At 40.9% G+C, this 24,445-nt stretch overlaps 1 protein-coding gene across 5 annotated transcripts in view; it reads right to left on the reverse strand.

The window, feature by feature from the left end:
* The window catches only part of BTBD9 (BTB domain containing 9), a 504,605-nt gene that overhangs the window by 22,091 nt on the left and 458,069 nt on the right, over window positions 1–24,445 (reverse strand). For all 5 annotated transcript variants that reach the window (XM_072641985.1, XM_072641984.1, XM_072641986.1 and 2 more), the window contains one exon: window positions 15,360–15,438. In XM_072641985.1, coding sequence (XP_072498086.1) covers window positions 15,360–15,438 — 79 coding nt within the window. The remainder of the gene's footprint in view (window positions 1–15,359; window positions 15,439–24,445) is intronic.

A 24,445-nucleotide genomic window follows, 5' to 3' on the forward strand; every position in this document is an offset into this window, starting at 1 on the left:
CTGCTGCTCCAGAAGTTGTTGGGAGTTCTTCTTTACAGATATTTTATGGGCTGTGGGTTCGGAGCTAGCATATGTGTGTCTTTCTACTCGCCATCTTGGCTCTTCCCCGCCATAGTAGATTTCTATGATCAGACTTCTTTTCTGTTTTTTACTCATTTTAGCCTATTTCTTTAATTAAAACTGAGTTCTGCTCTTGTGGCACGAGGGACAATGTCCCAAGCTTCTTGGGGGGCAGGGGAGGAGGCAGAGGCCTTCTCACTGACTTTCTGCTGGAGGCTTTGTGTGCTGGCAGCTTGCCCACCACCCTGGGGTGGCCCAGCCCAATTGTATCTGTTGTGTAGGGGGTTCCTGGGCTGACAGTTTACCTTCTTTGGTGGTTACTGTGTTAATTTGCTTCTGCATATCGTATATCTGATCTGTTCCACTGATCAGGCACTCTTATTTCTTACCCAGTACCAAACTGTTTTGATGATTGAAGAATGAAAAAATAGAAGAGAATGAAAAATACCTCATTAGAAAAAAATCTGACCTGGAAAATAGATCAAGGAGAGATAATATAAGAATTAAATTTGATGACTGAACAATTCTATAGTATTGGTTTGAGATCTGATAGTGCTAGGACTCCTTTCCTAATTTCTTCATTAATTCACTTAATATTTTTGATCTTTTGTTCCTCCAGATGAATTTCATTATAATTTTTTCTAGGTAAATAAAGTAATTCTTTCATAGTTTGACTGGAATGGTATTAAATAAGTAAATTAATTTAGGTAGCTTTGCCATTTTTATTGTTTTGGCTCAGTCTACCCATGGGCAGTTACTATTTCTCCAAATATTTAGATCTATCTTTGTGTGAAGTATGTTTTGTAACTGTGTTCATGTTGTTACTATGAGAAGACTTCCCCAAATTTTATATTGTCCATAGGTATTGTCAATGGAATTCCTCTATTTCTTTCTGTTTGATGTTGTTGGCAATATAAAAAAAATGTGGATGATTTATACAGGTTTATTCTATATCCTCCAACTTTGTTGAATTTGTCAATTGTTTTGATTGATTTTTTTTTTTTTACTTGACTCTCTCTGGTTCTCTAAGTAAACTATCATATCATCTGCAAAAAGTGATAGTTTTGTTTCTGTTGTCTATGCTTATTCCTTCAATTTCTTTTTCTTGTCTTATTGCCATAGCTACACAGTATTTTAATACAATACTGAGGAGTAATTGTGATCTTTGCTTCACCTCCAGTCTCAATAGGAAGGTTCTAGCTTGCCTCCATTACAGAAAATGCTTGCTCTTGGTTTTGGATAGATACTACTTATCATTTTATGGAAAGCTCTATTTATTACTATACTTTCTAGTGTTTTGCTTTTTTAAAAAAAAAACAAACGGAATGGAGATCGTATTTTGTCAAAAGCTTTTCCTGCATTTGCTTTGTATTTGAAGGGCTATCATGCAGAAGTAGTACACTTGCTCTGTCTGGCTCCAGAGAGCAACAAGAATCAGTAGGTGGAAGTTGCAAAGAGGCACATTTCAGCTTGATATCATAAAAATGGTGGCTGTCCAAAAGGACAGCCTTAAGAAGTGAGTTTTCCCTCCTTAAAGATCTTCTACTGGGGCTGGCTGCTTTTTATATATCAGAGTGGGTATTCTTTTTGTGAATGGTTTGGACAAGATGGTTGATGAAGGATCTCCTTACTCTCAACATCTGTGATTCTAGTGTAGAGTGCTTTTTTTAGTCTGAGGGGATGACAGAGTCTAATGAGTGCTTTTTAAGGGAGGGGAAAACTTGAGTGTATTTGTGGGCAGCAGGGCCAGGGGTGGACATGATTAGAGGCAGGAAAGATACATACCCATATCCTGACATCTCTTTAAAAATCTTCAAAATCAAACTGTTCAAAACTTATTATCTCTCCTCCCAATAAAACTGCTCATTTAGTCTTTGCTATTTTTTCCCCAATATCTCATGCTAATAACTTTGCTGTTAACTCTTCTATTCCTTCATCTCCCTCACTTCTCATATCCAATCTTATTCCGTCTACCTTCTGCAATACCATGCCCCTCCCTTTTCCAAATCTCACTGTTCCTCCTCTACTAAAATAAATCCTTATTCTTTATCTCATGGATGATTGTAACAGTCTAGCAAATATTTCTCCACTCTCTGCCCTCCTCCAATCTACTCTGCCCACTGATGTCAGAGGAGTCTTTGAAAGACTCAGTCTCATTACTCCTCTGCTCACACATCTTCAATAGCTCCTCAATGACTGCTGAGGGAAATTCAAACTACTTTGGCTAGCATTCAAGGGCCTTCACTATGGCACCATCCTACCTTTCCAACACTCCAACTGAGGCAGCTAGGTGGTACAGTGGATAGAGTGCTGGGCCTAGAGTCTGGGAGACCTGAGTTCATATCCAGCCTCAGATATTTACTAGCTGTGTGATCCTGGGCAAGGCATTTACCCATTGCCTACCTTGGTTTCCTCAACTGTAAAATGGAGACAACAACAGAACCTACTTCCAAGGGTTGTTTTGAGAATTGAATGACAGTATTTGTGAAGTGTTTAGCCCAGTGTCTAGCACAAACCAGGTGTTTAATCAATGCTTGTTCCCTTCCAAATATGCTTTTCTATGTCTATGCCTCTGATCACGCACACTATTCCCCATTCCTGAGTTGTTCTCTTTCCCTGTCTTTGCCTGAATTCTTATCCATCCTTAAAGTCAAATTTAAATGTTATCTTATCCATGAACTTATTTTTATCTTACCTCTTCCTCTTCAACTCCCCCCATCCCCTAATTCCTTAGTTGCTCACAACATGTTCCACAAATCATTTTGTACCTCCTGTAACGCACCTGTGCTTTTAATGCACTTTGCTTTGCTCTCCTGTCCTCTCCTGATCTTAAACTTTAAACCTACTGCATTCTGAAGTCCACAGACTGGGTCCCTGCCCAAACTCCACTTAAGGGCCGTTTCCCAGACTCTTCCTGGCTAAAGAGTGATTATCAATTGTAACTATTTTCCTTCCCTTCCAGCTTGATTTAGTTATTTTCTTTTGCTCATTAAAGAGGCCACTCCCTGACTACTTCTTAAACAGGCCCAATCACTATATGGACCTTACATCACTCTACGAGAGAATCTGAATAGGCCCAAGGCCAAAGAGGCAAAGGTTTCCCATTTCATCCTGGGCTGTCTCCAGTCATCCTGATGAATATCTGGTCACTGGATTCAGATGGCTCAGGAGGAGAAAGTGAGTCTGGTGCCCTTGTACAGCCCTCCCTCACTCAAAACAAAGTCAAGTGCAAGTCATCTCATCATTTCTCTGATGTCATGGTCCTCTTCGAAAATGAAGGACAAACACAACAATGCACCTGTGTATTACTAGAGTTATCTGTGCATGTCACATCTTTTCACTGGATTATAAACTCTGTGAGGGGACAGATCATGTCTCAACTAAATGCTGTTAACTCCCCCTGTGCCTAGCACAATGCTTTGCACATAGTAGGGACTTGAAATATTTGCTAAGTTGAATTTCACATTTTTTTGTCTAAAAATGCTTCCACTTTCACATTTGATCTCCCTACACCGTCTGGCATGCTATGACGCAAAATCTGCCAGAATACCAATACTGGAAAGACCCTGGGAAAAGAGACCCTGGGTCATTTCAGATAATGCTTTTTTTGCACATCTGCTGCCCGAGTAGCAGTGAGAAAAATTACATGCTCATGACACTTTCATTATGGAGTCAGGATTATGTAATCCAGACTTATGTGCTGGGATTTCAGAAACCGTGTCAGCCTTTTCTTGACTATTTTTTAAAACAGAAAAGAGCAAATAAATATAAAAGATCTAATTTATTAGATTCCAGTGGCTGCCTGAGCCTTCTTCAAGACACAAAAGTACCTTAATTACTGCTACCCTTTTCTCTAGACAGATGACAAGAGAACTCAGTTGACAACCCCAACCAATCCCTTTATATTTTACATAAACTTCCTTGGATATCTCTTTATCTTAACTAGCAAGATTTTTCTGTGCATCTGGAGATGGGCTGTTTGTGTTTGCTCTGTCTGGAACAGCAGCCTGCTCCATGAGAGCATGTACACTTCAAGCCTACCTTACTGCAAGGCTCAGCAGTAAGATAGCACTGGAGTTTATCAGCATAAGCTGGAGACTTCAATTTATCACACTGATCAGGACCAGCTCCTACGTGTTTACCTGTAGCAGGTACTTTTTCTCAAGTTAGTCCCTTGCTTGCAATTAACAGTCATGGCAATGCTCCAATACACTGTGGTTACATGGCTGAGTGTTTGAAACTGACTGGTAATCAATGCTGCGTCGCTTTCATCTCTTTTGTATCCATTCAGGTACTCATTTTCTGATAAAATCTTCCATAGCATATTGAAGTCCAAGTACAGACAGCCATAAAAACATCCTTTTTTTGAGTAATAGTATGACTTTGTATTAATTTTTTTTCACTGTGCTCTTTTCTTTTTACAGCTTAGACAGCATGGTCTTGATGGAGAGTCTCCAAAGACCTGGCAAATCCAGTGGTGTTTCCCCTTTTCTTTCTAGTTCTCTCTTAAGTCACAGATACCATACTGTTGGCCTCTCTCATCTCAATCAGCCAATCCATCAACAAACATTGATTAAGTATCTACTACATGTAAGGCACTATGCTAGGCTCTGAGGATAAAAAGCCAAAAAAAGTTGCATTTCTCCTGTTTTCAAGGAGCTTACCTTCTATCAAGGGAGAGAACATGTACACATATGGGGCAGAATATCCCAGGCACTGTCAATGCAGAAGCACAAAGGTGGGAGGTGGAATGGTGTATGTAAGGAATGCACGCACATATGAATAAAAGCCTTTATTGAGTGCTTACTATGTACAAAGCTCTGTGCTAAGTGCTGGGGACACAGATACAAAAGTGAGAGCCACTGCTCTCCAGGAACTTCTCTTCTAATGGGGGAGACAAAGCAGATGGTTTCTGCTGAAAAGTCAAATGAAAATGTCCCATGGTCCTTAAAGTGCAGCAGCAAAGCAGATAGCAATACCTTTTCTTCAATGTTCTTTCCCCTGACAAAATGATATGGTTTCTTGTGCTGAACCATCTGATAGTGCCAAAAACTTTGGTGATAAGACTTTCTTTCCTGGATCTTCAGTAGCAGTGGCTTCAGTGCCTACCTGGAGGGGCTGCTTCCCAGGCTGGTGGCTGTGGAGATTGGGCTATGAGCATCGCCATTCCCAGGGCTCTAGAGCTCTGGGTCCTGGGCTGACTCCACATGGAGCTTTGGGGAGATGGTGGTCAAGGGCGGGCATTGGGCTTGCTGGGACACACTGCCCCCTACCTCTCTCAGGTTGCCCCAAGGCTTTAGCTAGGCTGGTGTGTCTGTTTTTTGTGCAGCATTGGGTAGGGGTGGCTGTCCTCTTCTCCACGGGGGTTGCTTTTATGGGAACAAGCATAAGGGCTGGGCTGGAAGCAGAGCCCGGGCCTGAGGAGTGCTGTCACGGCCAGGACTCCTGCACCCATCTGATGGGGGTGGTAGTTTACCCCTTCATCTTTCATCATCTATCTCTCTTGCTGGTAGTGATTGATTACTAAGGTGGGCCCCTTCTCCACAGCAATGGCTGTGGGGGCTGGGTTGGAAGTTAGGTCTGGTGGTTTGGGGGACACTGCTCTTTGGCTCAGGGTCCTGGGTTGTCTCCATCAGCATGATAAAGCTCAATGATAACTCAAAAGAAAGGATTTCAATGGAACTTTCAGTTCCAAGAAGAAATTTCTCAGTCTCAGTGGAGTAAGCTAGGGATAGGGACATGACTGAGGTGCCAGCTCTTCTACATGCTGGATTCTTCTGAGTCTTTCTTTTCCTGTAGAGACCCAAAAAGAGTCTGCAAGAAGGCCACTTTGGCTAGACTACAGTGTGTTTGAAGGGAAACAATTTGTAAAGACTCTGGGAAAGTACACTGTAGTTAGGTTGTGAGGGCTTTAAATGGCAAACATGGGAGTTAATATTTTGTTATGGAGGCACTAAGGAGCCACTGTAGCTTCCTGAGCAAGGGAGTGACACAGTCAGACTGTGCTTTAATATTATCACGTGGAGAGCTCTGTGCATTGATGGATGGGGGGGAGAGATCTGAGGAAGGGGGACCAATTAGGAAGCCAATGAAAAATCCCAGGGAGAGGTGATGATGGTGTGAACTACAATGGTGGCTATGGGAGTAGAGAGGAGGGGGAAATGAGACCAATGTTGTGGAAGGAGAACAGATTCTAAATACCAACTAAATGGATATGGGATAACAGATAATAGCAACTAAAGGAGATACTGAAGATGACTCTGAGGTTGTGAACCTGGGTCACTGGAAGGATGGTGAAGCTAGAAAAATGAATAGATGTGAGGGGAAAGATAACATGGACAAGTTGAACTGGAGATGCTTGTGTAAAATTCAATCTGAAATGTTCAGCAGGCAGTAGGACAGGGGACTGGAGCTCAGGAGAGAGGTAAGAACTGGACAGAACAGATCTGTAGAGAGGTGATGACAGAGTTGATGAAGTCACCAGGACGGAAGACACTTGAGGTTCACTTGCATTTAGTGAGCACATTTACAGCGGATGATCCAGCAAGAGAGACTCAAAAGCAGCAGCAAGTCAGGAAAAGAACGAGGGAGAGGAGTACAACAAAAACCCCGAAAGAAGAAGATATCTAGGAGAAGCATTAAACAATGCAAAATTCTATTGAGATGTCAAAAAGGACAAGCACGGATTGAGAAAAATTTAACAGATTTGGCAAATAAGAGGTTACCTATACCTTTGCAAGGAGAGAGGCAATGAAAGAGACTTTTTTCTAGGAGTTTGTAAAAAGGAGGATAATGGTTTGAGAGGGTGTGATATCATTCCAGGGATGCTGTACTCTCTTGTTTTTCCTCAGGGAATCACAGAGCACTGGAATTTTTGAGCTTGAAGGAGGAACCTTAAAGTCAGTGAGTCCAGCCTCCTCATTTAATTGTGGATATTTTCCAGGGCTAAATGCTTGGCCCCCCTATTCTCATCATCATTTCCTGTTATCCTCACTCCCCAGAGCTTATGCAGCCTCATGGTTTCAATTATTGATACAGAGCATGTATAGCACTTACTACAGGAAATACATACAAGGGGTGCCTCCTTAATGATGCTAGCAATCCTACACAACTATGTATGATCCTTCAAAATAGCGTCACCAAAGAGGATAAAAGTGGAATTGTAATAGACAGTATATGCAATCTTACACAGTAGGTTTCTTTTGTTGTATTTTATGTTAGTACCAAGGTTATCTTATTATTTTAATTGTGTTTTTGGCACTTGTCTTCATTTGTACAGGTGCAGAGCTTCAGTACCTTTTTTTTTGGTTCTTTTTTGTTCACTACTTTATTTCATACTGACCTTTTTCATATTTCTTTGATTTCTTCATATTTATTCCTCATGAAATTACAAAATGCCATTGCTTTCCTCTACTATAATTTGTTCAGTCATTATCCAATCATTCAGCACACTGTTGCCGAATTTTCCCATTATAAGTAGCTATGTTTTTTTCAGAGACATTAGTATTTTCATGTTATCAATAAAGTGCTGGGGTATAAACTGGAAAATAGGATTGCTGTGTCAATGGGTATGAGCAATTTTGTAACTTTTTTTTGGTACGTATAACTCCTAAATCAAAAGCTTCCATTTTATACCCCTTTACCTTTTACCTTTCTCCAGGTTCATATATTTCCACTTTTGGTAGAAGATATTTCCACTTCACTCTCTTGACCATACTGAAAATAAGGCAGTCCTAAGACTGACCTCAATGTCTTTGTGCCTTCCAAACTCCTCCATTACAACAGCCTTGCAGTCTTCTGCCCATATCAGGTTGCTAACTCTGGTACTTTCTCCAATCTCCTCTTCTCTACTAGACAAATCAGGGTTGTCACCAATCAAGTGCTCCCTCTGCTTTATTTCTAGGGCCTTCCTTTTCTGGTTTGATTCTATAGCCTTTGGTTCAGATCTTGATGTCTATGTGTTTAGATGGATACAAGTCTCCCTCTTGGCTCCCTTCTAGCCTGCTTCCTTTCCTCCTATGAATTTCATTCTGTCCAGCAAGTAGCGTCACCCAAGTGTCATTTCAATCACACCACTCCCCCTACAACAGTTCCTAATTACTATACATATCAAATTGGAACTCCTCCTTTTCTGCCAGGCTGTCTGCCTTACGTAGATAGTCTCATTTCTCACTCTTCTGCTCTGCTCAAACAATTTATTCATTTTCACTGCACATGACATGGCTACTTCTCAGTCACGGGACCGATGATATGAGTCTCTTCTTTCTCTCTTTCCCAAGAGGTTTATAAACACACTCGTGATGGGACCATGTCTCTCATCAGACTAAGAACTCCCCATCATTTTCCTTGTTCTGCATGTAAGAGATACTTCCTCAGGGATTCTAGCAATCTTGAGGAAGAGGATTGAGAGATTAGAACGGCTGCCTTGAGGGGGCTTTCTAGGGCACAGACCACCTCCAGAGGCAGCTGTAAAGAGGGAAGTTAAAGGAATGAGAAGCAGCTTGACAAAACTTGGGCCACCCAAGACATCTGGGAAATGTTCATCCACTTAAGGGATATTTATTTCTTTATTGAAATCTATTTTCTTCTTTTCACCACAGCGACGTTTTCAGGGGAACTTGGATGAAAATGGGAACCCATAGCTACTGACTGGCCTGTCAAAAGTCTGGTAAATAATTTCTGCAAAGCTGCAGGTTCAGGGCTGAGTGGTCCTGGAGGGTGGCTCAAACAGCCACTTGTACGCTTTTTGCCCTGTTGATTGATGCCTGACTTATCCAGTTCTAGATGGGCACAGCATTCTTTGTGGCCAAAACAAGTTTGCGTCTTGGTGCCTTTTACTGGTAGGATTAACAACACAGAACCTGACATCTTCTATCTCTATAGGCATAAAGGTATTTTACCACTATAATCTTATTTACCTTTACTAAATCTCAAGAGGCCAGTGCCAATCCTCTCCATTTTACAAATGAGAAAGTTCCATGCACTCAGTTGTGTTTTAATTTAAAGAGGGTATTGATAACATGGAGCTGGGTGGTCAGAAGATTAGTCATCCTACTATATGTGGCTGAAAGAGCTGTGGATGTGTAGCCTGGAGAACAGATTCAAGGAGGACAAGACTGTCTTTAAGTATTTATGGGGCTATCCTACAGAAGAGGGATTAGACTCATCTTGCTTTGTGCCAGAGGCCAGAGCTGAGAACAATAAGTGGATACTGTAAAGAAGATGATTTTGGTTTGATGTAAAAAAATGCCTTCTTCACTGCTAGAACTGTCCCAAATGAAATGGGTTATTGCAGAAATGGGCAGCTGATCCTCTCAGAGAAGTGCTTCAAAGGGAGGCTGGATGATCAGGAACACTATGGAGGGGATTCCTGTCCAGGGAGATGCTGGCCTAGATGATGCCTGAGGGGTGCCCTTCCATGCTGAGATCCTGGGACTCTCTAAGATCCAGGTCATCAAGTTTGTAAAGAATTCCCCAAGAGCTTTAATTCACACAGAGATCTCACTCTCCTCTAAACTCCCAGATTACTTACTGTCAGTATTCAATCATCTGTCATTTTAAATCTAGCCCCCCTTGGACTTTTAGTTAATTTTTTAACATGTTAGTCTTATCTGTCCAACAAGAAGATAAGCTCTTGAAGTCAGAGACTATATCTCATACCTCTTTATATGCCAATTCCAACTTAATAAATATTTGACTGACAAATAATTGGAACAAGCTATTTCAGCATGTGGTAGCAGAAGTGGTCCCAGCAGCTGGAGTCTTGGTATCATAGTATCATTTATGCTGAAATTTCCACCCCCCATTTACAAAAACTTTTTGTTTTTCAAAGCTTGAAAGGTTAAAGTTGGGAGAGACCCTAAAGCACATCTAATTCAGTCCTTTATTTTGTAGAGAAAGATACTGAAGGATAAAAGGGATAATGACTAGCTTAAGGTCACACAGTTAGCCAGGGGCAGAGCTGGCAACAGAACACAGGTCCTCTGAGTCTCAGACCAATGCTTTTCCCTGTATGTTATAGAATTTTAGAAATTGCATTTTACATAGCATGCTTCTTAGTGAGAACACAAAACTTTGCTTGCCTGAAGTCAGTCAGATGAAACACTGGCTGCTGCATGCGAGGTTGAACACCTCCTGTATTTATGTTGTAGCAAAAGCTTGTGTGTAAGTCTTTAGGAGCAGGGATCTCATCTTTTCTAGGCCCAGAATAGTTCGTATTTTCCATTCTTCCCTGTCCCCCTCCTGCTATCTTTGTCTCTTGTGCCTGGATCAAATATGCTCCAGAGTTTCCCTCTAAACATGAGTTTACATGAAAAATAACTGTCAATAGAAAGGAAAGGCAGACTCACTACAATTTCTCTTAATCTCACTAGCTACTACTTCACCACCAGGATCTTTAGTTTTCATCTCCTTTAGCCCAGCCTGATTTAGTGACCTGAAAATTTGCTTATTTTCATGGTCATGTCAAAGCTAATAAATAACTCAGGAGTACCCAGGGGAGAAATATGAAGAAGCTTGTGAAAGAAGCCACATCAGGACCAGAGTCACATTTGGGCACAGTAATCTGGGCTGAAATTTAAACATATCCTGGAAAAATAAGTTCCTCATTTTATAGATACATTGATAACTTATGGCTTCTAGATCATTGCAAACAAAGAAGAATTAGAAAAAAAAAATGATTTTAGCCATCTGAAAGACACAGAAGAACTGATGAGAGAAACAGAGGCAGCTGACCAGAGGAGCTGGAATGACCACAATTTTGCTAAGGTGGCGTCTGAGACCAGAGAAAAATGATGTTTGTGGGGAAAATCCAAAGGGACAGACTTTTCTGGCAGCAGACACTGGGGGAAAATCAAATAAACTAAAACAATGGAAGTATAAGGATTAAAAAAGGCTAGAAGTGCTGACATCTAGTGATAAATGAAAGAGAAAAAAATATTTTTCCATTTATTGCTTGAGGTGGAATACTGCAAACGAGCAAGGAATGTGATGCAAAGGAGGATGAAGGAGAAGGACCTGAGAGCGACACTAAGCACAAGCAAAGTGAGAAGGGGAGTAAAGGATGAGAAGGATGAACACAGGAAGGAAAGAAAGAGAAAATTTCCTAGGAAGTTAAGGTAAACTTAAGGATTTGACTAAGTACACAAGGAAGCTGAGGTCACTGAATGAAGCATGAAGCCCTTAAGAGATAAGCATTAGGGAGCTTTATTGACAGAAGCAGTAAGCACCTTTAAAAAAACAACCAAACTTAAATGAATCCATTGCCTCAGCATTCACAAAGGGAAGATGAGATGCAGATGACAGAAGCAGACACAGACTTCCCAAAGGATGAGGACAAATGCTACAGGAAATCAGGAGTGTGTCAGGAGAGGTGATGAAGAAACCTGAACAAAGCCTCGGGTGCCTAAGGTCCTGCCTACATCCTAAGGGGAACAGAAAAATTAGCATGCAGCAGACACATTTCAAACTTTGTGGCTGTGGTTAGGTAGGGCAGAACAGGGAGAGAGAGAAAAAACACTACCAACAAGGCTGAATCAGTGGCTTTTTCAATCCCAGAAGCTTCTCTCCTACTCAGGAGGCAGTTCTGTCCTGTCCTTGATCATGCTACAAATCCAAAAGGAATGCCTAGAGATCTGGGAAGTTTCTTCCCAGGGACATGGACATCTTCTAAATGACTTGGCTTATGTAACCTACAAGACTACAGTCTCTTAATAGCCAATCAATCAATCACAGTGGTCCCATTTTATACACTTCATTTCCTACCTCTTGCAGATGCTGTTTAAATTCTAGATTCACAGATGCCTTCTTAACTCACAAATTTGGGTTTTCTTGGCAAAGATACTGGAGTGGTTTGCCATTTTTTTCTTTAGCTCATTTTACAGATGGGGAAACAGGCACGGTAAAACGACTTATGCCTAGGTTCACACAGCTAGTAAGTGTCTGAGGTGAGATTTGAACTCAGAAAGATGAGTCTTGTCTCATCTTTCACTCTATCCACTGCATCACCTGGCTGTCCAAATCACAAATATTCCTTCTCTAGTCATATTTTTTTCCTTGCATTCACAGATCCTGGTCCTTCCTCAGACTAGAGAAGGTGGGACTTGGAGAAAATAGGAATCTTGCTTGGGTTAGATTTATCTATTTCTACTGAGCCTCTTTGCATATGGGCAACAATAAGCAGGTTCCAAGAATCAACCTTATCTATATCTAGAGTATGATCACCATAAATTTTCATAAGATCTTCAAAGTTGTAACTAGTAAATAAAAACTCAATTTTCAAAATGAGATATTATGCTGAACGTAACTGACTAAAATAGATGCTCCCTCCTCTTTTACTGATACGGCAGAGAAAAATGGAGACAGGGAATCTGTAGCAATTTTTCTCTTTTAAAATTTTACGAATGTCCTTTGTGACAAAGTGATTTTTTTCAGGGAGAACATCATTCCTGCTTAGCCTCAGCCAGGTACTCCTTTTGGTAAAGATACACTCAGGGGACAAATAGCCATATCACCTTTGTTGCTGAAGCTCCTTTAAATCAGGGGCTCTTAACCTGGGGACCCCCAAGGATCTATGCACAGGTTTTAAGGGGTCTGAGAACGTGACACTTTAATATTTTGATCTTTCCTTCAATATAACTGGATTCCTTTATAATTCCATTTTATTTTATATATTTGTAGAATATTCTGAGGAGGGATCCTCATAGACTTCATCAGATTTTGCAAAGGGGTCCATAATATAAAAAAGGTTAAGAACCTCTGTTTTAACTGCAGAATACAAGAATTCATCCTTCCTTTCCTACCTAGCAAGATGGAAAAAACAAGCAAATAGCAGCAACAGCAACAACAAAAACCAGTTCAGCAAAACTAACACATTAACCACACCTGATAACTCACACCACAATTCACAACCCTGGTCCTCCGACTCCTCAGCTACAGGACAGAGGTGTAGAGTTTCGCATCTTTTCTCAAGGACTAAGCTTCAAGCCACAGGATTCCATCCGCCCCTTCCCACCTTCTCTTGCTTTTATTTACATCATAATGATGGGGATTCCTATGACCTTCCCTTTGCTATGCTCAGTGACCCTGGATGGAGGGGATACATGTAATTAGTCAGATCTGAGGGGCTTCTTGGTGACTTGGTAACTCACCAAGACAGGATGCTCCGTGGAGAGGGTTTTCCCTTCCAAAATGCCACCAGTGAATCCATAGCATTTTGATGACAAGAGCATTATGAGGAAGAGGGTGGAGGCCTTCATGGAATTCTTGTGGCTGCTACATGTTTTTCCTGGTTTTCTCTCAGTCCTGGTTCTACATCCTTGTCTTGATCATCTGGATTTCTGTCACCTCCACTTTATAGCTTCTCAAACCTTCTCTAAGGCCATCACTTAACACAATAAATATTCAACTTTTTCTTCTTCACCACATCCTTTCTCTTCTCTAAACTTCATGCCAAGGATTTCTACTCTAGGAAAAATTTCCTTTTTAGCCACTACTATTCTCCAACCCAATCAATTTAATATGTTTCCCACTCTCAACTTATTTCTGGTGATTATAATATTTAGATGCACACGTTTCTGCTGTCTTCTCTGTCCCATTAGATTGTAAATCATATGAGGGCAGAGACTGTGTCTATTTTTAAGAAGGGCTGGTTCTGGCTCCTAGTGTGCATTCTAAGGATGCACTTGCTTACTAAGAAAATTTAACAATAAGCTTGTATTTCCATTTCTGCTCTAAGGGAAACTTTTGGGTTGACAATCATTTCCTAACTCATTTGTGTATCTTGCCTAATGAGGCTGCTATTTGTTTTGTGGTTTAAGGTTGTTTTCACTTGACAAGAATAAATCTCCATTAGAAACATTTGCCACAAGCAAGAGCAACTCCAAGAGACTGATAAAATGACACAACTATACATTTGGCTTAAGTTAATTGATTAGTAACCGACCAATTCAAAATGGTCACATTGGTTGCTCAAAGTCTAGAGCAGGGGTGGGGAACCTGTGACCTTGAGGCTACATGTGCCCTCTAGGTCCTTAAGTACGGCACTTTGACTGAATCTAAACTTCACACATTAAAAACAAGGAAGTAAACATTTATATTATTTGATTTGGAATGATTTTATGTGCTATACATATATATATATATATCTCTATAGATATATATATATAGCAGGGACTCTGGTTCTTTGAGAGACTAAGCAGTGCCATAGACTACTAGAGGAAGCAAAATATGATTGGAAGGAAGTGATTTTTTTCAGTGAGAACATGAGTCCTGCTTAGCCTCAGCCAGGTACTCCCTTTGGTAAAGATACACTCAAGCCATATTACCTTTGTTGCTGAAGCTCCTTTAAATCAGGGGCTCTTAACCTGAGGACCCCCAAGGATCTATGGATAGGTTCCAAGGGATCTGAGAACATGACACTTTAATATTTTGATATCTTTCCTTCAATATAACTGGATTCCTTTATAGTTCCATTTTATTTCATATATTTGTAGAATATTCTGAGAAGGGATCCTCATAGACTTCATCAGATTTTGCAAAGGGGTCCACAATATAAAAAGGTTAAGAACCTCTGTTTTAACTGCAGAATACAATTATGAGTAAATATCAACCCTGTAAGTCTTCCTAGAAAGGGCTGAGAAAGTCCCTAGAAGTGGACTTGCTCACAGTTAAGTGGATGAATGGTTTATGTGACCCAATGTGTCCAGCTAGTTCTCTGACAGGCTGTATCTTGGGACATCTTTTTGGTGTTAGCCCTGCCACCGCAGGCATACCCCTTCCTGCTGTCTCTTGTATTGGGAATATTAATCAGTATTACCATTGTGTCTGCTAAAGATGTTTTAATTGACTATGCCATAGCTCCAATCACCATCCCTGTGACTTCTGAGAGTAAAACACACTTCCCCTGGTTACCTACCATTCCCTGTGTGTACCAGTTCCCTTCTTATAAATAAGCTTCTTGAGGGCAAGGACTGTCTCACTTGTATTTCTATACCCAGTGCTTACTATAGTGCTGGGCATGCAATAAGAACTTGACAAATGTTTATTTTTCATTCATTCATGTTTTCTCAAGATCTCTCCCACCCCCTAATTGCAACAGAGAAAGAATCAGGAATGAGCAATGATTTTTCTTTGCCAGGGAAGACACTCGGAAATGATACCCCAGTGATGATAGTCTCACTCTGTTAATACAAGACTTTTTTCTTCAATAAGCAATTCAAACAGACTATCAGTACAACCAAAAGTCATATACTTTCATATGAAAAAATATCACAGCATCTTTCATGAAGGAAGGTCCTTACCTCATTTGCTGTGTTGTGTGTTCCAACTATTCGGATGAAGGATGCAGGCTGTTTATCAAAAGTTATTGACTGCCAGGATCTGTGAAATAAAGCACAGGGATATGCCAGGTTAACCAGATCAGAAGTTAACACCACTAATTTGTTTGTCTCTGGACTGGGCAATATGGAAATATGCAAAAAAGAACATTAAAGACATTCTTTATCTGTGGAAGCTGCTGGTCTATATATGGTTTCCCTATTCTGGGAGCCTACCCAACATATAGGCAAAATCTTACACAACAATTTATACGCGAGCATGAATAAATATGGCTCAGAACGGGTGCAGAAGACAGTGGTCAGGGTTAAGGTGAAGGTTAAGCAGGAAAGGGTCCTTGGAGCAGGAGAGTGATGAGTCAGATTTCCGAAGAGCAGCAGGAATGTGAGTCAGGGGAGAAAGAGGCCCTGCCCTTGGGAGGCTGTCATTTAGGAAACTGTCTCCAAGGTCAACCTGTCACATGGTCATAAAATAAAGATTTCAAATAAAGTGTGGCAATCACAGGACTTAGAACAGAAGGAATTTCTCTAGGAACCAAGATCCTCTTCTCACTGGACTGGAAAAAGCAAGTATTTGTCTTTCCTACTGCCTTCTTCCCGACTCTGCTCCCCTCTCTACACTGTCTGAGGACTTTCTAGTTTCTAGGTGGTCTGTGAGAGTAGCTAGCATTTTAAAGAAAGTAATACAAGATGGCCCAGGGTCGAGTTTGACCATCTGCTTAAAATCCCACTGTGTAAATTCTAAGCAAACATCTTCCTCACATCCTTCATTACTTCTGGCTGCACAGCCAGCTTCTCATCAGCAAACACTGGAACAAAGGGCGGCCCCCACAACTGTATGACTCTGATAATATTTTCTATTGGAAATGGGAAGGGTTCACAGTAGCTACAGTTCTCCTCTGCTTATATAGTGTAACTGCCAGCTGATGGGAAGCTGTTTCCTGTAAATGTCTGATTATAAAATGATGCTACAAAAGAAAATAAATTTATTCATGGGGATGGGGGTAGAAATCACCTATTTTAGTTCCAGCTGTTTCATCTTTCACTACAAACATCCCTCGAGATTAAGTCATTAGTGCCTGGATAGTGGTCTCCTGAAGGTCATTATAGCTATCTACACCTTAAGTAAGAAATCCATGGTTCTGAACATAGGACATCATCCTAACAAAATTTCTCTTGTTCATACATGAAGATCATGCTATTTCATCATCCATAGTGTATGTGTTTTACAGGATGTGGACCCCTGCTTGGTCTTCTATGTAACTACTATCTGTGACCATGGAACAGAATGAAACTAACAGAACCATGTGGGGTTCAAACACATACAACCAAACTCATTGGATTTACAATAAATGGCCACTTTCCCTCTAGATGGTGTCAGGGAAAGTCTGTGAGGCTCATTCTACCACAATGAACAGCCTTCCTCTTGAACCTGTGTTCCATTACATTCTCCAAAGAACCTGTAAACACTAAAAATATGAACTAAAATGATCATGGAACACTTCTCCAACTTTCTATGGAGCCAGCTAACACAGACATAAATGAAAAAGCCTTTTGACAATTAATTGGTTCAATCCATTAAGACACTTAACACTAAATTTCAGAGTTGAAGGGTGCCTTAGAATTCAGGTAGTCCAACATAACTGGGGAAGAAAAATAGAATCATGTGGGGAGGGAGAAGGGGGAAGTGGGAAAAGGAGCTTTGCTGAAAGATCCAAGAGAAGTTATCCAGTTACCAGTTACCCAGAAGAATCCAATAGTAAAGGTAATAATTGCAACACTGCTACAAGGGACATCAGAGATAAACTATTAACTTCCCTAATCTTACAGATGAGCAAACTGAGATGCAGAGATAAAATGACTGGCTTAAGGTCATACAGCTAGTGAGTGGAAGATCTGGGACTGGAACTCAGGTTTCTGATTCCCAGTAGAGACTCTGCTTTTTTTTGGTTGGTGTTTCTCCCCCCCCAGCTTAATAGTATTTTATTTTTTCTAATTACATGTAAAGATAATTTTCAACATTCACTCTTACAAGATTTTGAGTTCCAATTATTTTTTCCCGTCTTTCCCTTTCCCCTCCCCAAGATGGCAAGCAATCCGATATAGGTTACATCTGTACAATCATATTAAACGTATTTCCATATTAGTCATGTTGTGAAAGAAGAATCAGAACAAAAGGAAAAAACCACCAGAAAGAAAAAACGAAAAGAGAAAATAGTATGCTTTCATCTGCGTTCCAACTCCACAGTTCTTTCTCTGGATGTGGATGGCATTTTCCATCATGAGTTTTTCGGAATTGTCTTAGGTCATAGCACTGCTGAAAAGGGCTAACATTGCACACAATGTTATAGTGAATGTGTACAATGTTCTCCTGGTTCTGCTCATTTCATGTAAATCTTCCCAGGTTTTTCTGAAACCCACCTGCTCATCATTCTTTGTAGCACAGTAGTATTCCATATCTTTCATATACCACTACTCATTCAGCCATTCCCCACATGATGGGCATCCATTTCCTCAATTTCCAACTTTCTGTCACCACAGAAAGAGCTGCTATAAATATTTTTTGTACATATAGGTCCCCTTCCCTTTTTAAAAATCTCTTTGGAATACGGACCTAGTGGTGGTACTGCTAGACCAAAGGGTATGACAAGTTTTATAGTCCTCCAGGCAAAGCTAAAATTGTAGAGTCCTCTTTCTACTACTCCACATGGCCTCTCTCCACCGTCCACAAGTAGCATGGAGTATTGCATCTAAGCCCAGACTGCCTCTATAACTGAGTGCAAGTCATTTACCTTTTTTGGGTCTCAGTTTCCTCATCTATAAATTGAATAGGTTGGACTAGATGACCCCCTAAAGCCCCTTCCAGCTTTATGTCTATGACTGCCTGCAAACTTGGGCAACACTTGCTTTTGCTTATGCTTAGCGAAGTAGGGCTGACAGTATGGCCCAATGAAGCGGAAGGTGCATTCCTAGAGCAATAAGATCATAAGGTCTCAATTTAATACCAGTCCTCCATTACACTGCATTAATCTAGAATCACGTTAGAGTTCATTTTCACTAACACAGCCTGAAAGTTGAATGATTTCACTTTCACCAAAATGTCAGCAGATGGAAGGGCAGTTACTACCGGGTAAGGAATAACTCTCCTCCCCAAAGTCAGATTCTGTTTTTCCTGAACTTCTTCCAAATAACTTCAAATGTTGCTCAAGGGAGCTCAAGTGGTGTTACGGTGGTTATCTCTACCAGAAGTAAACCTCTGTAACCAATCAAAGGACTCTGTCCAAAGCAGGAATTGCACATAGTCTGGAAACTGCCATTAAAATGCAGTCTACACAAACACTCAGATGAAATTACAAATCAGATATACTGCTGTTCTATTAGATGCAGCAACCTTGTCAGGGATGGCATGGAATATATATCCTCCCTCACCTAAAACCTGAAGTTTACTTGGTTAGTAAAACTTCCAGATGAAGATATAAGGATAGTTACGTCTCCATTATTTTTGTATAGAGCTGCTATTAATTTGGGGAGTGGGGAGGAAGAAGTCTTTGATTTTGGGGAAGAGGGAATTACAATCTTCTTCTCTTAACACTCCCTCCCCCCACCTTGGAACTTCCAGTTCTGTCAATTTATCCACCATTCCCTGAACAAATGCAAATTATTTTGTTGTATGGTAGAAAAAATTCTGGACTTAGTGTCAGGAAACTCTGCCTCTGCTACCTGGTAGCTATGTTACTTTGATCCAGTCACTTTTTTTCTGAGTTGTAGTATCTTTATTCAAAATGAGGGGGTTGGACAGGTAATATAGAAAGAGTACTGAATTTGAATTCAGGATATATGAATAGAGAGCCTAGCTTTGACACATAGGAGTTGTATGATCATGGGAAAATTATTTCACCTTTCTAAGATTTATTTTCCTCATCTATAAAGTGGAAATAAATGATACTTAAATAGGGTTGTTGTGAGGACAGTGCCATATAAATATGAATCATCATCATCATCTCAGAGACAGAGGGACACAGGAGATAAAGAGCCAGGCTTGAGGCCAGGAAGATTTGGCTTTAAGTACATATGACACATTCTGGTTGTGTGAGCCTAAGACAATCCCTTACACCCTCGTGGATCTAGGCACCTCTCTAAGATGACACAGAATGTGCCAACCTGTATTGGTAGAGAAAGTTTTCTCACTTGGGATATTCCCTAAACCAATGAAATCAGAAGTCTCATCTCTAACTCTATTTATAATCTCTAAGGTCATTTGCAGATCTAACATTCCGTGATTCAGTATTTGAGGCTAGGGTAGACAGGGTGTTTCACTTTATTTCACTTTTTCACCTTAGCCTTGCAAATAGTAGGTACCCACTAACCAGCTGTTGAATGGAATGAATTAATTCTTTGCCTTGAGATAGATGGGGAGTGGTGCTTTGTTAAAATTCACTAAATCTACTGTGTGCTTGATGACTGCATGATATTGCCTGACAGGTGATGTAGGAGAGAGAGACCAAAATGTATTTTTATCTCTACAAGCTTAGAGTCTTATTAAGGAATAAGAAACACATATACAAAACAGAATAATACAAGAAAGGACAGTATAGGTTTCCCTAATTTACAGCATCAAGAATTCACTTGTGAATTGGGTGGTTGTTTTTATGGGAATTCCAGTCCCAATGTGATAAATGGTGGCAAGGCTCCCAGGTCAGTGCAGAAAAAGTGATTTAACTGAAATACAATGTTTTGGCAATACAGAATATGGTAGAAAACAACACTGTTGTCATCCTAATAATTTAGCAAAACAAAGAAATGGTAAAATGATCTTTTTTTGGTTTCAAATGTTGACATTTGAAAAATAGTTGGTCTCATTAGATGATAAAGAAGTATACAGAGCCTTTTGTGGAAAATGTGAAGGGGCTTTTGGGCATTTTCAAGGGTTTGTAACTGATTAATGATATTAGTCCTTTACTGTCTAATTTTTCTTAATAACTCATATTTATATAGCACTTATACTTGAAGATTAATGGTCTTTGTTTTACCTAACAAGGAAATTCTTTCTGTATTTGAAGTATTGGCACAGACTGTGGTCAGGTTTTCTTAGACCAGCCTGGAAGTTTATTGACTTGACTATTTCCAAGACCATTTCCTACTCCTACATTCTTTGAGTAGAACTTGACAGGCATATAGCATTTTAGAATTGGTAAAGAGTTTTATAAACATTGGCTCATTTGAGTCTCACAATAATTCTGGAAGGTCATTTCAGGAATTATTTGCAGAGATATTTGTAAATTGAAGTAAATGTTGCCAGAGGATGGCAACCGGATGGTGAAGGGACTTGAACTCATGTTATATGAGCAAAAGCTGAAGGAAGTCATCACTTTTAGACTGGGAAGAAGATCTAGCCTGGCAGAATGGAGGGCAAGAGGGTCTTATAACAGCCATCTTCAACCATTTTAGGTGCTGCTGTATAGAAGAGGGAATACATTTATTTTGTGTAATACCAGAAGAAGGATTTGGTCCAACAGCTGAAAGTTATAGGAACACAGAGTTCAACTGAATATGAAAAAGAATTTTCTTCCAGTTGTAGTGTTCCCCTCCTCCCCTCCCCCCACCCCCAAAAGGAATGGACTGCTCTGTGAAGTAATAAACTTCTTGTCATTGGAAATACTCAGCCAGAAACCGGATGACCACTTGTCAAGTATAATAATAATAATAAAAATAATGAAATAGCAGCTTATATTTATAAAGAACTTTCTGGTTTACAAAGTGTGAGACAGCCCACTCCACTCTCTGGAAGCTTGAAATGTTAAGAAGTTTCTCTGCATCAAGCCTAAATCTGCCTCTTTGTAACTTTATCCATTGCTTCGGGCTTTGCTCTTTGGGTCAAATAAAGGAACTCTGAGCCCCCTTTTGTGTTGTACCTCTTCAAATACATGGAGACAGCACTCATGTCCCTCCTGAGTCTTTTCTTTGCTAAATCTCTAGTTCCTTCAACTAATGCTCACATGACAAGGGTCCAAGACCCTTCAATATCTTGGCAGCTCTTCTCTGAATACTTTCTGACTTACCATTGTCCCTTTAAAGATGTGGTTCCCAGAAAAAGATACTCTGACCAGAGCAGAGTTCAGACAGAGTATCAATTCTTTGTTCCTGGAAGTTACATCTCTCTTAATGTAGACCAAAATTACATTAGTTTTTTAAGATGGCCACATCATCCTGCTGACTCATATCGATCCTCCAGTCCACTAAAACTCTCAGATATTTTTCAGGTAAAACACTCCTTAACTCTGCTTCTCTGTCCTGTACATTTGCAGTTGACTTTTTTTGGTTTTTATTTATTTATTTATTTATTTTTATTTATTTAACTTTTAACATTTATTTTCACAAAGTTTTGGGTTACAAATTTTCTCCCCTTTTCTCCCCCCCCCAAACCCAAGCATTCTAATTGCCCCTGTGACCAATCTGCTCTCTCTTCTATCCTCCCTCTCTGCCCTTGTCTCCGTCTTCTCTTTTGTCCTGTAGGGCCAGATAGCTTTCTTGACCCCTTAACCTGTATTTCTTATTTCCCAGTGGTAAGAACATTACATTTGATCCTAACACTTTGCGTTCCAACTTCTTCAGCTCCCTCCCTCTCTACCCCTTCCCTTTGGAGGACAAGCAATTCAGTATAGGCCAAATCTGTGTAGTTTTGCAAATGATTTCCATACTAGTTGTGTTGTATAGGACTAACTATATTTCCCTCCATCCTGCCCTGTCCCCCATTACTTCTATTCTCTTATGATCCTTTCCCTCCCCATGAGTGTCGACCTCGTATTGCATTCTCCTCCCCATGCCCTCCCCTCTATCATCCCCCCCACCCTGCTTGTGTCCCTGTCCCCCACTCTCCTGTATTGTGAGATAGGTTTTCCTATCAAAATGAGTGTGCATTTTGTTCTTTCCTTCAGTGGAATGTGATGAGAGTAGACCTCATGTTTTTCTCTCGCCTCCCCTCTTTATCCCTCCACTAATGAGTCTTTTGCTTGCGTCTTTTATGAGAGATAATTTGCCCCATTCAACTTCTCCCTTTCTCCTCCCAATATTTCTCTCTCACTGCTTGATTTCATTTTTTTTTTAAGATATGATCCCATCCTCTTCAATTCACTCTGTGCACTCTGTTTCTATGTATGTGTGCGTGTGTGCATGTGTGTGTGTGTGCCCCCACCCAGTACCCAGATACTGAAATGTTTCAAGAGTTACAAATATTGTCTTTCCATGTAGGAATGTAAACAGTTCAACTTTAGTAAGTCCCTTATGACTTCTCTTTGCCGTTCACCTTTTCATGGTTCTCTTCATTCTTGTGTTTGAAAGTCAAATTTTCTTTTCAGCTCTGGTCTTTTCATCAAGAAAACCTGAAAATCCTCCATTTCATTGAAAGACCATTTTTTCTCCTGAAGTATTATACTCAGTTTTGCTGGGTAGGTGATTCTTGGTTTTAGTCCTAGTTCCTTTGACTTCTGGAATATCCTATTCCATTCCCTTCGATCCCTTAATGTAGAGGGTGCTAGATCTTGTGTTATCCTGATTGTGTTTCCACAATACTTGAATTGTTTCTTTGTAGCTGCTTGCAATATTTTCTCTTTCACCTGGGAATTCTGGAATTTGGCCACAATGTTCCTAGGAGTTTCTCTTTTTGGATCTCTTTCATGCGGTGTTCTGTGGATTCCTTGAATATTTATTTTGCCCTCTGGTTCTAGAATCTCAGGGCAGTTTTCCTTGATAATTTCGTGGAAGATGATGTCTAGGCTCTTCTTTTGATCATGGTTTTCAGGTAGTCCCAGAATTTTTACATTGTCTCTCCTGAATCTATTTTCCAGGTCAGTTGTTTTTCCAATAAGATATTTCACATTATCTTCCATTTTTCCATTCTTCTCTCTTTGTTCTGTGATATCATACTTTCTCGCAAAGTCCTTAGCCTCCATCTGTGCCATTCTAGTTTTGAAAGAACTATTTTCTTCAGTGAGCTTTTGAATCTCCTTTTCCATTTGGCTAATTCTGCTTTTGAAAGCATTCTTCTCCTCATTGGCTTTTTGAACCTCTTTTGCCAATTGAGTTAGGCTAGTTTTCAAGGTGTTAATTTCTTCAACATTTTTTTGGTTCTCCTTTAGCAGGGAGCTGATCTGCTTTTCATGCTTCTCTTTCATCCCTCTCATTTCTCTTCCCAGTTTTTCCTACACCTCTCTAACTTGATTTTCAAAATTCTTTTTGAGCTCTTCCATGGCCTGAGCCCATTGGGTGGGCTGGGACACAGAATCCTTGATTTCTGTGTCTTTGTCTGATGGTAAGCATTGTTCTTCCTCATGAGAAAGGAAGGGAAGAAATGTCTGATCTCCAAGAAAGTAGCCATCAATAGTTTTATTTCTTTTTCCTTTTCTGGGCATTCTCCCCAGCCAGTGACTTGACCTCTGAATATTCTCCTCACACCCACCTCCCCTCCTGGTCCTCCAAGCCAGCGTTTGGGGACTGGGATTCAAATGCTGCTTCCCGCCTTAGGGCTTTTGGCGGGGGCAGGGCTGCTATTCAGTGTGAGAATTAAGTTCAGGTGGTCAGGTCAGGGCAGGGCCACCTCTCAGGCTCAGTTCCCTCAGGGGGTTTATGTACAGACCTTCCACAATGGATCCAGGCTCCCGCCCGCTTGGGGAGCCCCTGTCTGCAGCCGCCTCTCAGCTTCTGTCTCCCAGGGGGGCCCGAGCCATGGGGGCACCCCACTCCCCTCTCGACCCGCCAAAGAGACTCTCTCACCGACCCCCGTCACCTGTGGGTGGAGGGACTTGTGCGGCCGCTGGAGATCCCGTTCCTGAAGCCTGCTCGGATCTGTACCTCTCGGAGCCGCGGCTGCCGCAGGTCTGGGCTGGGCTCCGCATCTGCAGCGCGACGGACCTTTTACGAGAGGTTTGCAGGTCTCTCTGTGGGTAGAGGGACCCGTGTGGCCGTTGGAGATCCCGTCCCCGTAGCCCGCTCGGATCTTTTCCTCACGGTGTCGCGGCCGCTGCAGGGCTGCACTCAGCTCCCAGTCCCAGCGCCCA

The sequence above is a fragment of the Notamacropus eugenii genome, chromosome 2, assembly GCF_028372415.1.
Source record: "Notamacropus eugenii isolate mMacEug1 chromosome 2, mMacEug1.pri_v2, whole genome shotgun sequence".
Taxonomy (NCBI): domain Eukaryota; kingdom Metazoa; phylum Chordata; class Mammalia; order Diprotodontia; family Macropodidae; genus Notamacropus; species Notamacropus eugenii.